Source organism: Saimiri boliviensis, chromosome 3, assembly GCF_048565385.1.
Source record: "Saimiri boliviensis isolate mSaiBol1 chromosome 3, mSaiBol1.pri, whole genome shotgun sequence".
NCBI classification, from domain to species: Eukaryota; Metazoa; Chordata; class Mammalia; order Primates; family Cebidae; genus Saimiri; species Saimiri boliviensis.
Genome location: NC_133451.1, coordinates 102,211,428 through 102,224,193, shown reverse-complemented (window position 1 = coordinate 102,224,193; position 12,766 = coordinate 102,211,428). Strand labels below are relative to the sequence as shown.

The 12,766-nt window shown below is 41.0% G+C and overlaps 1 protein-coding gene across 5 annotated transcripts in view; it reads right to left on the bottom strand.

Moving 5' to 3' along the window:
- The window catches only part of EGF (epidermal growth factor), a 103,235-nt gene extending 96,699 nt beyond the window's left edge, over positions 1–6,536 (bottom strand). For all 5 annotated transcript variants that reach the window (XM_039468423.2, XM_039468427.2, XM_039468425.2 and 2 more), the window contains exon 1: positions 5,931–6,536. In XM_039468423.2, the coding sequence (XP_039324357.1) occupies positions 5,931–6,057 (127 nt within the window). In that variant the 5' untranslated portion in view covers positions 6,058–6,536. The remainder of the gene's footprint in view (positions 1–5,930) is intronic.
- Between the last annotated feature and the right edge of the window lie 6,230 nt (positions 6,537–12,766).

Genomic DNA, 12,766 nt, shown 5'->3' with positions numbered 1-12,766 from the left:
GGGAAAGGAACAGCACATGAGGCAGCGAGACACAAGGTAGGTAAATAATTCAGTAGGAGGCCCAGAGGAGACACGTAGCCTTTCCTTCCTCATCACAGCCCCCACCTCCAGCATCTTCCAAGACAGAGGAGAGAGACCCTAGGTTTCCCAGAACATAGGATGGAGGTGCAGGCCACTTTAATTTAAATAGACGCTGAGGCAGCAAGCCGCAGGACCTGGGCATTTTTAAAACTCCAGGCCCCAGTCAGGAACATGATCTGGGCTTCTGGTCCTTCTGGAAGAATCTCAGCACAACCATTTCTATTTCTAACATTACACACTCTGAGAAAAGTCATTCACTATGAATAACCCACCTTTACTCGAAATAATAATTTTAAAAAAACACACCAAGCAATCGAGAGAAATGAATAGAGCTTATAGTAAAGAAAAGGTAAACATTTATTCTGCCATTTCACTTTTTTCCTAAAACTATCTTCCAAGGAGGGTGTATATCTTTTTTTGAGACGGAGTTTCGCTCTTGTTACCCAGGCTGGAGTGCAATGGCGCAATCTTGGCTCACTGCAACCTCCACCTCCTGGGTTCAAGCAATTCTTCTGCCTCAGCCTCCTGAGTAGCTGGGATTACAGGCACGTGCCACCATGCCCAGCTAATTTTTTGTATTTTTAGTAGAGACGGGGTTTCACCATGTTGACCAGGATGGTCTCGATCTCTCGACCTCGTGATCCACCCGCCTCAGCCACCCAAAGTGCTGGGATTACAGGCTTGAGCCACCGCGCCCGGCCGGGGGATGTATATCTTATAGAGTCTATGTAAGATGGTTTGCAGTTGCGTGGACCTCCTGTTTGAAGTGCTAGGATGTAAGCCACCCCTGCCCCTCCCGCAATCCTCCCCACAGCAACCCTTCAGGTAAAGTCTTCAGATAAAGAAAATATTAGATATATTATTTGTTGTGTAATGTTCATTATATCACATATTCATGTGTACAGTGTACTAATTACATATATGTAGTTGATAAATAAACATGTGCTTATTAGGAGCTTATGCTCACATTTTAATTATTTTACTGATGGAACAGAGTCTGAAGACTACTGATGTAAAAAACCAACCGAGGCCAGGCGCGGTGGCTCATGCTTGTAATGCCAACACTTTGGGAGGCTGAGGTGGGTTGATCACTTGACGTCAGGAGTTTGAGACCAGCCTGGCCAACATGGTGAAACCCTGTCTCTACTAAAAATACAAAAATTAGCCGGGTGTTTGTGACACATGCCTGTAATCCCAGCTACTCGGGATGCTAAGGCAGGAGAATTGCTTGAACCCAGGAGGCTGAGGTTGCAGTGAGATGAGATCATGCCACTGTACTCCAGCCTGGGCAACAGAGAAAAATCTGTCTGTAAAAAATTCCATCTGTAAAATAAAAAGCAACTGATTAGATGGGCTCAATAGAAGCCCAAACCTCAGCATCACACAATATGCCCTTGTAACAAACCTGCACATATACCCCTGAATCTAAAGTAAAAATTGAAATTAAAAAAGACAAAAAATTAAAAGCTAAAAAAAGAAAAACCCAACCAATCACACTACACAAGGCATAATTTGAAATGGATTTTCATAAAGGCAGATTTGTAAATTATAAAGTAAGATTTTTAGTTTACTTGAGCCAAATTACTAGTCCGTTTACTTTTTTTTTTTTTTTTTTTTTTTTTTTTGAGACAGAATATTGCTCTGTCACCTAGGATGGAGTGATGCAGTGGCATAATTTCAGCTCACTACAACCTCCACCTCCTGGGTTCAAGAGATTCTCTTGCCTCAGCCTCCCGGGTAGCTGGGATTACAGGTGCACACCACCATGCTCAGCTAATTTTTGTAATTTTAGTGCAGACAGGGTTTTACCATGTTGGTCAGGCTGGTCTCAAACTCCTGACCTTGTGATCCTCCTGCCTCCTCCCAAAGTGCTGGGATTACAGGCATGAGCCACCGTGCCCCTTCTACTCCTTTTACTTTTGATGGAAACAATCAATTATTTGCTCTACCCTGAACACAGCCAAATGGTTCCCACCTTCCAACTTCTAAATTGAATGTCAAATATTTAGGCCAGCTCAAATTAGCCCCAAAATGTAAATTCATTAAGAAAATTAATATGCCTTTAATAGCTTTAAAAATCAAAGGGCTCCACATATAGACAAAAATATGCAAAAAATTAAAATAATCACTATCACTTTCAAGTGGCTTGTTTTTGCTGCTGTTAAAATGACATTATTACCAGTAAGAAACCTAACAAACAGACTTAATTTTCAATGAATGGAATTTTTTATCAGTTGGTATAAGAAAAAGGCAAACACCAGAGCCACAGTTCCAGAAGGTAATTACTCAAATCAAGTTGATATGTTTTTGTATTTTTAATAAACATTTCTTCTGATTACAAAAATATGAATTTTTGTATTTTGAAATTACTTTGACTCTAATTTTTAATGTTGTAGAACTATTCTTGGGTTTTTCAATATGGCATTTTATCATGTACAAAACATGTTCAATGATCACAGGCGAAACCAAACCACATTTGGAAAATACTATTACATTCATAAAAATAATTTTTGGAACAACAAAAACATTAACAGAATCTCAGTCTTATCAAGTGTTTATTATATGCCACACTCTGTTTTGTGCGCTTTACACACATTAACTTAGTGGTTCTAAACCCAGGCTATTGGTTAGAATCACTAAGAGAACATTAAAAAAAAAAAATGAGACCTAGATTTCAATCCCAGAAGAGTCTGTGATCCAGACTGCCTGGGGCGGTCACCCGAACACTGGTGATTCTAATGTGCAGCCAGCCTTGAAAATGAATACATTAATGCAATACTGACAAGAGTCCTAGGGAGAGGATACAACTATCTTCATTTTAGAGTAAGGAAAATGAGACACAGTTCACAAGCAGCAGAAACGGGATTTGAACACAGGCAGGCAATTTGTCTCCAAAACTTATGCTCTTTACCACTAAGCTCTACTACCCCTCAATGACCAAAGACCACTGAATATTTGGAGGATAGTTTCACTGGAGTTGGAAAAAAAACAAAAACAAACACGTTCACATAACCCTGACTGAAAAAACAAACAAGCTCCTGGTCTCAGAATTACTCTGGTTTGCCAGTGACTGGGAAGCTGACCAAGCCCTAGCCGGTGCTGAAATCAGTGATTTCACTGTTTACTACTAAAAGTGATCGACCAAGTTGGTTAACGTAGTGCCACCCAGGATCCCTCCTGCAGCTGGGAGACTGTACTTCTTCTTACCCTTTATTTACCAAAAAGTTCATATAAATAATGTAGGTACAGATGCCAAACAGGAACCGTTTCTTTTCCAACTGCTATTTGTCCTCAAGGGTAAATAGCCTTGAAAGTTCAGAAACCACTTGCCAGCAGTTTTCTTCCCTGCTCTCCTCACCTTCTGTAGCTCAAGCAGAAGCTAAGAGAATGCTCAGTTAATTTGTTTAAAAGCAGGGAGAGGAAGGGGAATAGAAAGAAACCTCATTGTGTTGCTATGACTTGGTTTAACTGGCCAGCAGCCACATGAGTAATAATGCTGTGTAAGTTTACCTGAATACTGTTAGATCACAAAGCATTCTTCCTGCTGGGTCAGGTTGGCTGCAGAGGTGTTCTAGCTCAATGCCAAGGGCAAGAAATAAGGCAAGTAGAATTTAAATGAGGGAAAAATACATGATGGTACCATATCTATTTAGGGAGGAGAAAGAAATACTATCCTCTGAAATGCACGCAGTGACAGAGGGTGACCCAGGCAGTTAGCAGCTAACATGAGACCGTGAGTGTCAAGTACGGGGTTTAAACCAGTGACTTGCAAGAAATGAGGAAGCAGAGAGGCAGGGAGTTACAAAGTGGCATCCACACATTCCACACTCCGTGGATCCGTGCCATGTCACTGCACTGTTCAAATAAGACATCTCATCATATGACTTGATCAAAGAGAGTTAGCCAAGACGTGGAGCCCAAGAGGACATTAATCGAGCACACTCTGCTAAGCACCATGCTTTGGTACATACTTGGTTACCTCATGTGACTCCCCACAAAAGTCCTAAAAGCAGTGGGTGAGGGTTTTATTTCCCAGAGATATTCTAAGGTAACTCAGCGAACAAGTTAGTAGCATGGATATGAAACGAGGTGTGTTTGCTTCTAAAACCTGTGGTTCCTTCCACTTTGTGACACAGCCTTCCCAACTCATTGTTTCTATCCTGGGTTTTATGTTTATTGGGTACAACCGAGCTCAACGACGGCACTTCTGAGCCACCATCAGGGGTGGCAAGGAAAACAAGGCATAGACTTGCTTGCCAGCCAGAAATCAGACTATTCTGAGATCCTGGAGCCAACCGTTAAAGCTCCTTTTTGTAATTTCCTGGGTTCTGCTTCAGCAACTTGGGTTCTTCTTTCCTAGCTACTGGCTGCCTGATAGATTGGCCCAATTGTCGCCCCTCACATCCCATACAAATGGCAGTGCCCAACTCTAGATATGTGCCAGCTACTCCCGGTAACGTTCTCCCACCCCAAAGGGGCTCCAGTCCATTTGATAAAACTGTATACGAAAGTTTTACTTCTGCCTCCAACAGCTGAGCCTGAGGTTCGCGAGGTCACTTTTGTCATTTGTCAGCCTCTTTTTGTTGCCGTTCTGTAAGACTATGTCATTAGCAGATCGGAGAAAGACACCTCATTCATACACAAGAATTTGCTGAGTACACACTATGGAAGCAGAAATGTCCTAGGTGCTGTGGACATAGAGATCATTAGGGCTAAGCCTTTCTTTCAGATACCCTAGAGCTCTGCTCACCTGTTACAAGGAGTGCAGCCTGAGAACAGAATCTAGAGATTCTGAGCAGAAGCACCTGATTTCCTCATTGGGCACTTCCTTAATGAGTGAGCCAGCAGCCTGGCTTTGGCAGTTTGGTTCCGTTCTGCTCTCTTTATTCAAACCATTGCGTACTGTCTTCCAGAGGTGTCTCTCCTGGAAACTGTACTGTGTTTTCCCCCTCCATCTACCTCTTTTTAAAAAGTCAGACCCCATCTCAAAAGAGCAAGCTGACAAGAATGGAATGTCAGAGCAGCGTATACTCTCTCATCGATGGAGATGGCTGCCTTGTCTCAGCAGCAGGTGGGAGACCCACCCAAGGATTCAACAAATGAATTAACACAGAGAGAATGTTTTTCAGGCAATATCTTTTGGCAGGAATGTAATTTGCCTTCAGTCGAGCTCCCATTTCCCCTTGGCAATAAATCCATTTAATATGAGAGGACAGTGTGGCTTATTTGCCCATTGTCGTATTTGGCAGTTCTCAGAGTTACAATGCATCTGTTACTAAAACTCCGGAGTCGTGTCAGCCTCAGAAACAGAGAGAGCGGGGAGAAAGTGAAGGAGGTTGAAATTGAAACAGGTTAATTCTCACAATTACCTTTGTTCACAGTTCCCTTCCCATTTTTCACTAATTCTTAGCAACTTCTGAATTCTTTCACAAAGCTTTCAGAAGGAAGGATTTTTTTTCTTTGTGGCTGAAGAGTTTCAAATAGACAAACAAAAAATTAACCATCTGTTTCCCTAGTTTCCAATATAAAGCCAGTCAACTGGGTGTTAATTACTTCTCTTGTTAGAATACAAACTGAAGCTTCCATGAAATGTTCTGCTAGTTTAAAATGAGGCATATTCATTCACGTACACACTGAAGTACAGGTTGAGAGTTATAAATTTTTAGTTGGTCGCACATTATCTCTAATGACCACTAAGAAAATAAACATGCATGAGAAAACAAAAATTAAGCAACTGTACGCACCCAAAGACAAACTTTTTAAAATGCCCAAGTATACAGGATTGAATCAACGGGGATCTGAGGGCAGTTTCCCAGAGACCTGGAGCTCCCTTTCATTGGATTACTTACCCACGCAAGTAGAATTCCCATTTCCTGCGGGAGTACCTTCAGAACAGCTCCAGTGCTGTGGTGCAGACAGACTGACAAAACTAAATTTTAAAACTACTGGCAACAGAATGATAAGAGTGAGCAGCATAATCTTGATGGGTTTGAACTTTCAAAAGAAAACAACTTGATTTTCCTGGAGCATGGCCTGGGCAAGGTGAGTGTGTCTGACCCCAAACGCGGCTGCCTGAGCGGAGCCTTGGCCCTGGGGCATGTTTTACCCTTCTGTTGTGCTGTTGCCCTCCAGCTCTTTCTTCCACTGACAGAACTTCCCAATGCAGCCTGCCAAGGGAAGCCACAGGGAAGATTTCTTTATCTACGTCTCTTTGGAAGCCAGTAAGAAATACCTGGCACCCTTATGACAAATTTCACAGAGTTTAACAGCCCCGCTCTGGCGACCTGAGGCTGACTTCACTGTGACAGACAGAGCAAGGCAAAGGCTCAGAGAGGAAAAAGAAAGGAAAGAACTGATGGAAAGTTCCAGCCACAGCCCTTGGATGGGCTGAAAGAAGAAATACGGAGATACGATTCCTCTCCCAAAACAGTTTCTCGTTTTGAAAAGTGGAATGACTCAGCTTTGCTTTTTAAAGCTCTTCAGGCTCCACCCCCTTTCCTTTAGTGACACTTGAGTGAGCCTCGGTTTGCAAATGAGAATGTGAGCAATTCCTCCACACAGGAAAGCAGGGATGGCTGCCAAAGAGGAGATAACTTGCTGCTCACCATAAATATCCTGGGCAGAACAGGGAGAGAGGAGTTAAGAAGGGGCTGTGGAGGAGTTCATGGTGTCTTCGCAGGACCTGCTAAATATTGGCTATATTTTAATGTCTTGAAGGATGGAAACAAAATTAAACCATCCGGTATAAATCAGTGATGAGCAACACTGCTGATAGTTTGGATTGATATTAATTGATCGTTCACATGAGCAATACTAAAGATAGTTCACCTTCGGCTCATTATTTGAACAAAATGTCAATACCACTGCACATTCCAGAAGCTTAATCTTTTTTCTCTTTCTCCTGTATAGTTTATAGTGGAATTTGAAAGATTATTCTTTCCAAATCAAAGGGAAATCCCTGAAGCTAAATGAAGAGATACAGTATGCACACATACCTTTTCTTTCAGCACGAGCATGATAAAACATCACCAGGGCCAGGAGTGCAGGGGAAATAGTGGATTGTTATTATAGAGCCATTGGAAAAAATAAGCTAACCGCGCAAAAGCCGGGAAGCACTGGAAATCCAGCACAACAGAATGCTATTTCTTCTCAGATAATTTAGGTTATTTCTTTCACAGCTCTGTGATAGAAAATCAGAGCTTGACGTATCTGTTAGCTGTCTCCTCAACCACTTTCTACTTGGAGAAACAGCGGTTATTTCTTCAGGAGTACATCTTGGGCCCAAAATACCCAGAAGGCAAACAATTTATAGCAGATTTGATACACAATGGAAATTTCTGCCAGTTTACTCCATCCTGGAAAACAGACTTTCATTTAAGTTACCCCCAGGTAGTGTTCCAAGTGCTAATCAAAATGTACCTGAAAGCAATAGTCCCAAAAGCAATGAACACCCTATTACAGAGGAGAACAGAATGACTCTAAGCCTTTTACTCATACTTAATTATTCTCCAAAGACTAGGTCACTTCTCTGAAACAGCTTAATTCAGGATTTCTCCTATTTCAGCCAGCCTCTGCCAGGCAGCTCTGAACCCTTACAGGAGAAGCAGACCCCGGGGAGGGGGGAAACAGACGTCCTGTGGGTGGATATGCGGCATATGCCACTGCTTTCCGGACTCAGTCAGACTCAAGACGCATAATGAGCGTCCTACAATTAACCCGCACTGACGCTCCAAGTTACTAACTTTATTAATAAGCTTCCCTTTCAGCAAAATATATTGCCAGCAACTGAGATGACAGCAGTGGAAAGGGCTTAGAGGACAGTCAAGCATCAAGCTGTGTCAGCGGCATGGAGTGGGGAGAACGATATGAAGACAAACATGAAATGATCCACAGCTCTATTCTGTTTAGGTCTGGAACCTCTCATATTATTTCCGCTTGGAAAAAGGTTTGCTTTCTTAATTACATGTTGTCTGGGCTAATGTTGTCATTAATGTTGAGTACAAGCCCCCTGGGAGATGACAGAGTCAACAGAGATATAGCAGATGCTATGACCGATGACTGATGATGAAGATCAATCCCAGTAATTCATCATCCACAGTGGCCTGGATGGAAAAATCACAGGACAGAGCTACCCAAATAGGAAGGATTTCTGGAGATATTTAATAAGTGCATGTTTCCACTTCTAGATAAAACTGAACCTGTCTTGCATTCAAAAAGATAGAAATACACACTGTATTTAAAGGAAAAGAAATGCATTGTAACTTACGGGTTTGAGCTACCAAATATATTTTAATTTCTCGAATCGAATTAAAGTTACCTAACTGTTTAATTAATTGAACAGTTATATGTGATAGGGCACTATCTGGAGTACAGGAAACAGAAGTCATCATCCTCAACATTAAGAGCTTGCTGAGGTTGATTAACAGCAACAAAGAGTATCTGAGTATGAGCTAATGAATGACCAGTCACCAACTATGGGACTGATCACATACTGGCTGTCAGGAAAAAAGGAGAGGAGCTGCAATGTGCTTTGGACTACAGCATGCAGTGTGAAGCGCTGTGGAGTAATTAGGACACCTCAGGTGGACGTGGAAGGGTCATGTTGACAATAGGATGTGGAACAGGAATGGACAAAATAAAATTTTCCTATTTAATAGTTTCTCAGATCCCGAAGGGACACAGCGGGGCGGGGGAAACCCTACAGGCTGGTCAGTAAGAAAGGTGGACATTAATAACAAGGAGACAGTTCTGAATGCTTATAAGTGTGAGTGGACAGGAATAGCTGGAAGGGACTATTGGGACACATATTTATGTGTGCTGGTCATTTTTCTTTTTTTTTTTTCTTTTTTTTTTTTTATAAGTGATAAATGGTATCTCAGTAACTTTTTTTTTTTTTTTTTTTTTAATAAAGAAGAGGAAGAAAGAGAAAGAGGAAGAGGGAGAGAGGATGGGGGTATTGCTTTATTGCCCAGGCTAGAATGCAGTCTAAATATGGGTATACCTATAATTGTCCTTAATAATGGAGACATGAAAGAAAATGAGGGAAGAGAATAACAAACAAGGAGCCAACCAAGATTTCATTTAAACTTCTAAATTGATATGATGTGGTACTGATAAGAGTGTATATTTTGTATATTTAAAGTGGAGAGTTCTATAAATGTTAATTACATTTACTTGTTCCAGATCTGGGTTCAAGACCTGAATATCGTTGTTAATTTTCTGTCTCATTGATCTGTCTAATATTAATGTTGAAGTCTCCCACTATTATTATGTGGGAGTCTAAGTCTCTTTATAAGTCCTGTATGTCTAGGTATTCCTGTATTGGGTGCGTATATATTTAGGATCTTTAGCTCTTCTTGTTGTTGCATTGATCCTTTTATCATTATATAATGTCCTTCTTTGCTTCTTTTGATCTTTGTTGCTTAATTGTAACTTCTGCTTTTTATTTATTTATTTTAGCTCTCTGTTTGGTTGGTAAATCTTTCTCCATCCCTTGTTTAGAGTCTTTGTGTATCCTTGAATGTGAGATGGATCTGGATGCAGCATACTGATGGGTTTTAGTTTTTTATTCAAATTGCCTGTCTTTGGATTGGGGGATTTAGTCAATTTAAATTTAGAATTAATAATAATATATGTGAGTTTAATACTGTCATTAGCTGGCTATTTTGTCCATTAGTTGATGTAAATTCTTCATTATATTGATGCTCTTTTTGATAATTTTTTTAGAAAGGCTGATACTGTTTGTTCCTTTCATATGTGTAGTGGTTCTTTCAGAAGCTCTTGCAAAGCAGGCCTGGTGGTGATGAAATCTCTGAGTGCTTGCTTATTCACAAAAAACTTTATTTTTCCTTCACATGTGAAGCTTAGCTTGGCTGGATGTGAAATTCTGGGTTGAAAGTTCTTTTCTTTAAGGATGTTGAATATTGGCCCCCACTCTCTTCTGGCTTGTAGGGTTTCTGCTGAGAGATCTGCTGTAAGTCTGATAGGCTTCCCTTTGTGGGTAACCTGACCTTTCTCTCTGGCTGCCCTTAGTATTTTCTCCTTCATTTCAACCCTGGTGAATCTGACGATTATGTGCCTTGGAGTTGCTCTTCTTGAGGAATATCTCTGTGGTGTTCTCTGTATTACCTGGAGTTGAATATTGTCCTGCCTTACTAGGCTGGGAAAATTTTCCTGAATAATGTCCTGAAGCGTATTTTCCAGCTTGGATTCATTCTCTTCATCACATTCAGGTACACCTATCAAGCGTAGATTAGGTCTTTTCACATAGTCCCATATTTCTTGGAGACTTTGCTCGTTCCTTTTTATCCTTTTTTCTCTCGTCTTGTCTTCTTGTTTTATTTCATTGAGTTGATCTTCGACCTCTGATATCCTTTCTTCTGCTTGATCAATTCGGCTGTTAAAACTTGTGCATACTTCACGTAGTTCTCGTATTGTGTTTTTCAGCTCCATCAATTCACTTATTTTCCTCTCTAAATTTTGTATTCTTGTTGACATTTTGTCAAACCTTTTTTCAAAGTTCTTAGTTTCTTTAGATTGTGTTATAACAAGTTCTTTTAATTCACAGAAGTTTCTTATTATCCACGTTTTGAAGCCTGCTTCTGTAATTGGAACCCACTCGTTCTCCATCAAGCCTTGTTTCGTTGCTGATGAGGAACTGGGATCCCCTGCTGAGGAAGAGGCGTTCTGATCTTGGGTATTCTCAGCCTTTTTTGACCGTTTTCCTCCCTTCGCCGTAGATTTATCCATCTGTGGTCTTTATAATTACCGTCTCTGCAATTGGGTTTCTGAGTGGACGTCCAACTTACTGATTCTCAGCGCCAAAATCTGAGCAACCCACTGCACCGACTAAATCAGCGGCGTTAAGATTGAGGGTGCTTTTCCGACTCTGCACCGTGAACCGACGCTCCGAGGCGCCGGCAAAACCACCTCGCCGGTCACAAGAGTCGCGCTGGCGACCCGTGGGGCTCCTCCGCTGGGAATCTCCTGGTGCGTGAGCAACAAGAATTCATGTGAAGGTGTGGCGTCCTCTCCTTCTTTGCGCTTTCAGTGGGAGCTACAATCCCGAGCTGCTAGTGATCAGCCATCTTGGATCTCTCTCCCTAATCCTCCATTTTTCTAACTTTTCAGATGAAATTTCCTCATTGAAACGCAGGGCACCTAATTCTCCTGAGTTATCTATCTGCTGTGCTCAACATCTCTTACTAATCATTGCCACCACCACACCATCCACAGATTGCCTCCTGAATTACAGCACACCACTTCGTCATCCTCCCAGGTATTTTAATTACTAAAAATGTAAAAGTTTAGGGAAAGAACTCTGGCTTTTCTGTCGTTTCCAAAACAATCTTTCCCCGGCCTTCAATCTGACTCAATCTATAAGAGTACTGTACCATTAAGTGTAGAGCACTTCAAGTGCTCTTATAGCCTTGACGAGAGAACTAGAGATACTGTCAACTGCATGTAATGAAACACTACTCGCTGGAAGTAATGAAAATGCAAACCACGGTTTGCGGCTCTTATTATGTGTATAAAACTGCGAAGCAGTATCCTCTTTCCCTTTCTCTGTTTCCAAAACCAGAAATTATCTAGGTGAAAATAATCACGGCTTGCCACTCAGAACTGGAAAGATGTATAAAATAGATGGTGAGAGAAAATATTTGACTTGTGTTTTTTTTTTTTTTTTTTTTTTGACGGAGTTTCGCTCTTGTTACCCAGGCTGGAGTGCAATGGCGCGATCTCGGCTCACCGCAACCTCCGCCTCCCGGGTTCAGGCAATTCTCCTGCCTCAGCCTCCTGAGTAGCTGGGATTACAGGCACGCGCCACCATGCTCAGCTAATTTTTTTTTATTTTCAGTAGAGACGGGGTTTCACCATGATGACCAGGATGGTCTCGATCTCTCGACCTCGTGATCCACCCGCCTCGGCCTCCCAAAGTGCTGAGATTACAGGCTTGAGCCACCGCGCCCGGCTTGACTTGGTGATATGTGTATTATTTCTGTTTTAAATACCAAAGAAACAAAATAAATTGTATTGCTTTCATTTGGTTTTCCCAGCCTGACTTATAATTAAGATGTATTCCTTTTCATTTTCATTAAAGTAAAATTTATATAAAGTGAACAGATCTTAAGTGTACGGTCTGATGAGTTATGATAAACGTATATATATATTTCATCAATACCTCAAACTGTCTTTTTAAAAACACCATTTTTGGTAGAACTTTCAAAGCATAGAACATTTCCTTTATTGTCAAAATTTTCCATAAACTCCTTCCAGTGAATCCCGCTCATAGATAACCATTGTTCTTATTTCTCTTATCATAGATTAGTTTTGTCTGTTTTTGAACTTTATGTAAAGGCAATCACACAGTATGTTCAACTTTGAGTCTAGCTTGTTTTGTTTAATATAATCTTTTTGAGATTCATGTAGGTTGTGCATATCAGTACTTTATTCTTTTTTATTGCTGGGAAATATTTTTGTATGGCTATAATACAATTCGTTTATCTATTCTCTTGTTCATGAACCTTTGGATTGCTTCCAGGTTTGGCTCAATGAATGTTTTCATTTCTCAACAGTTAATACTTAATTACTAGTTCATAGGGTAGACATATGTTTAACTTCATAAGGAACAACCAAATATTTTTCCGAAGTGGCTGTTCCACTTTATCCTCTCCCTAGCAATGTA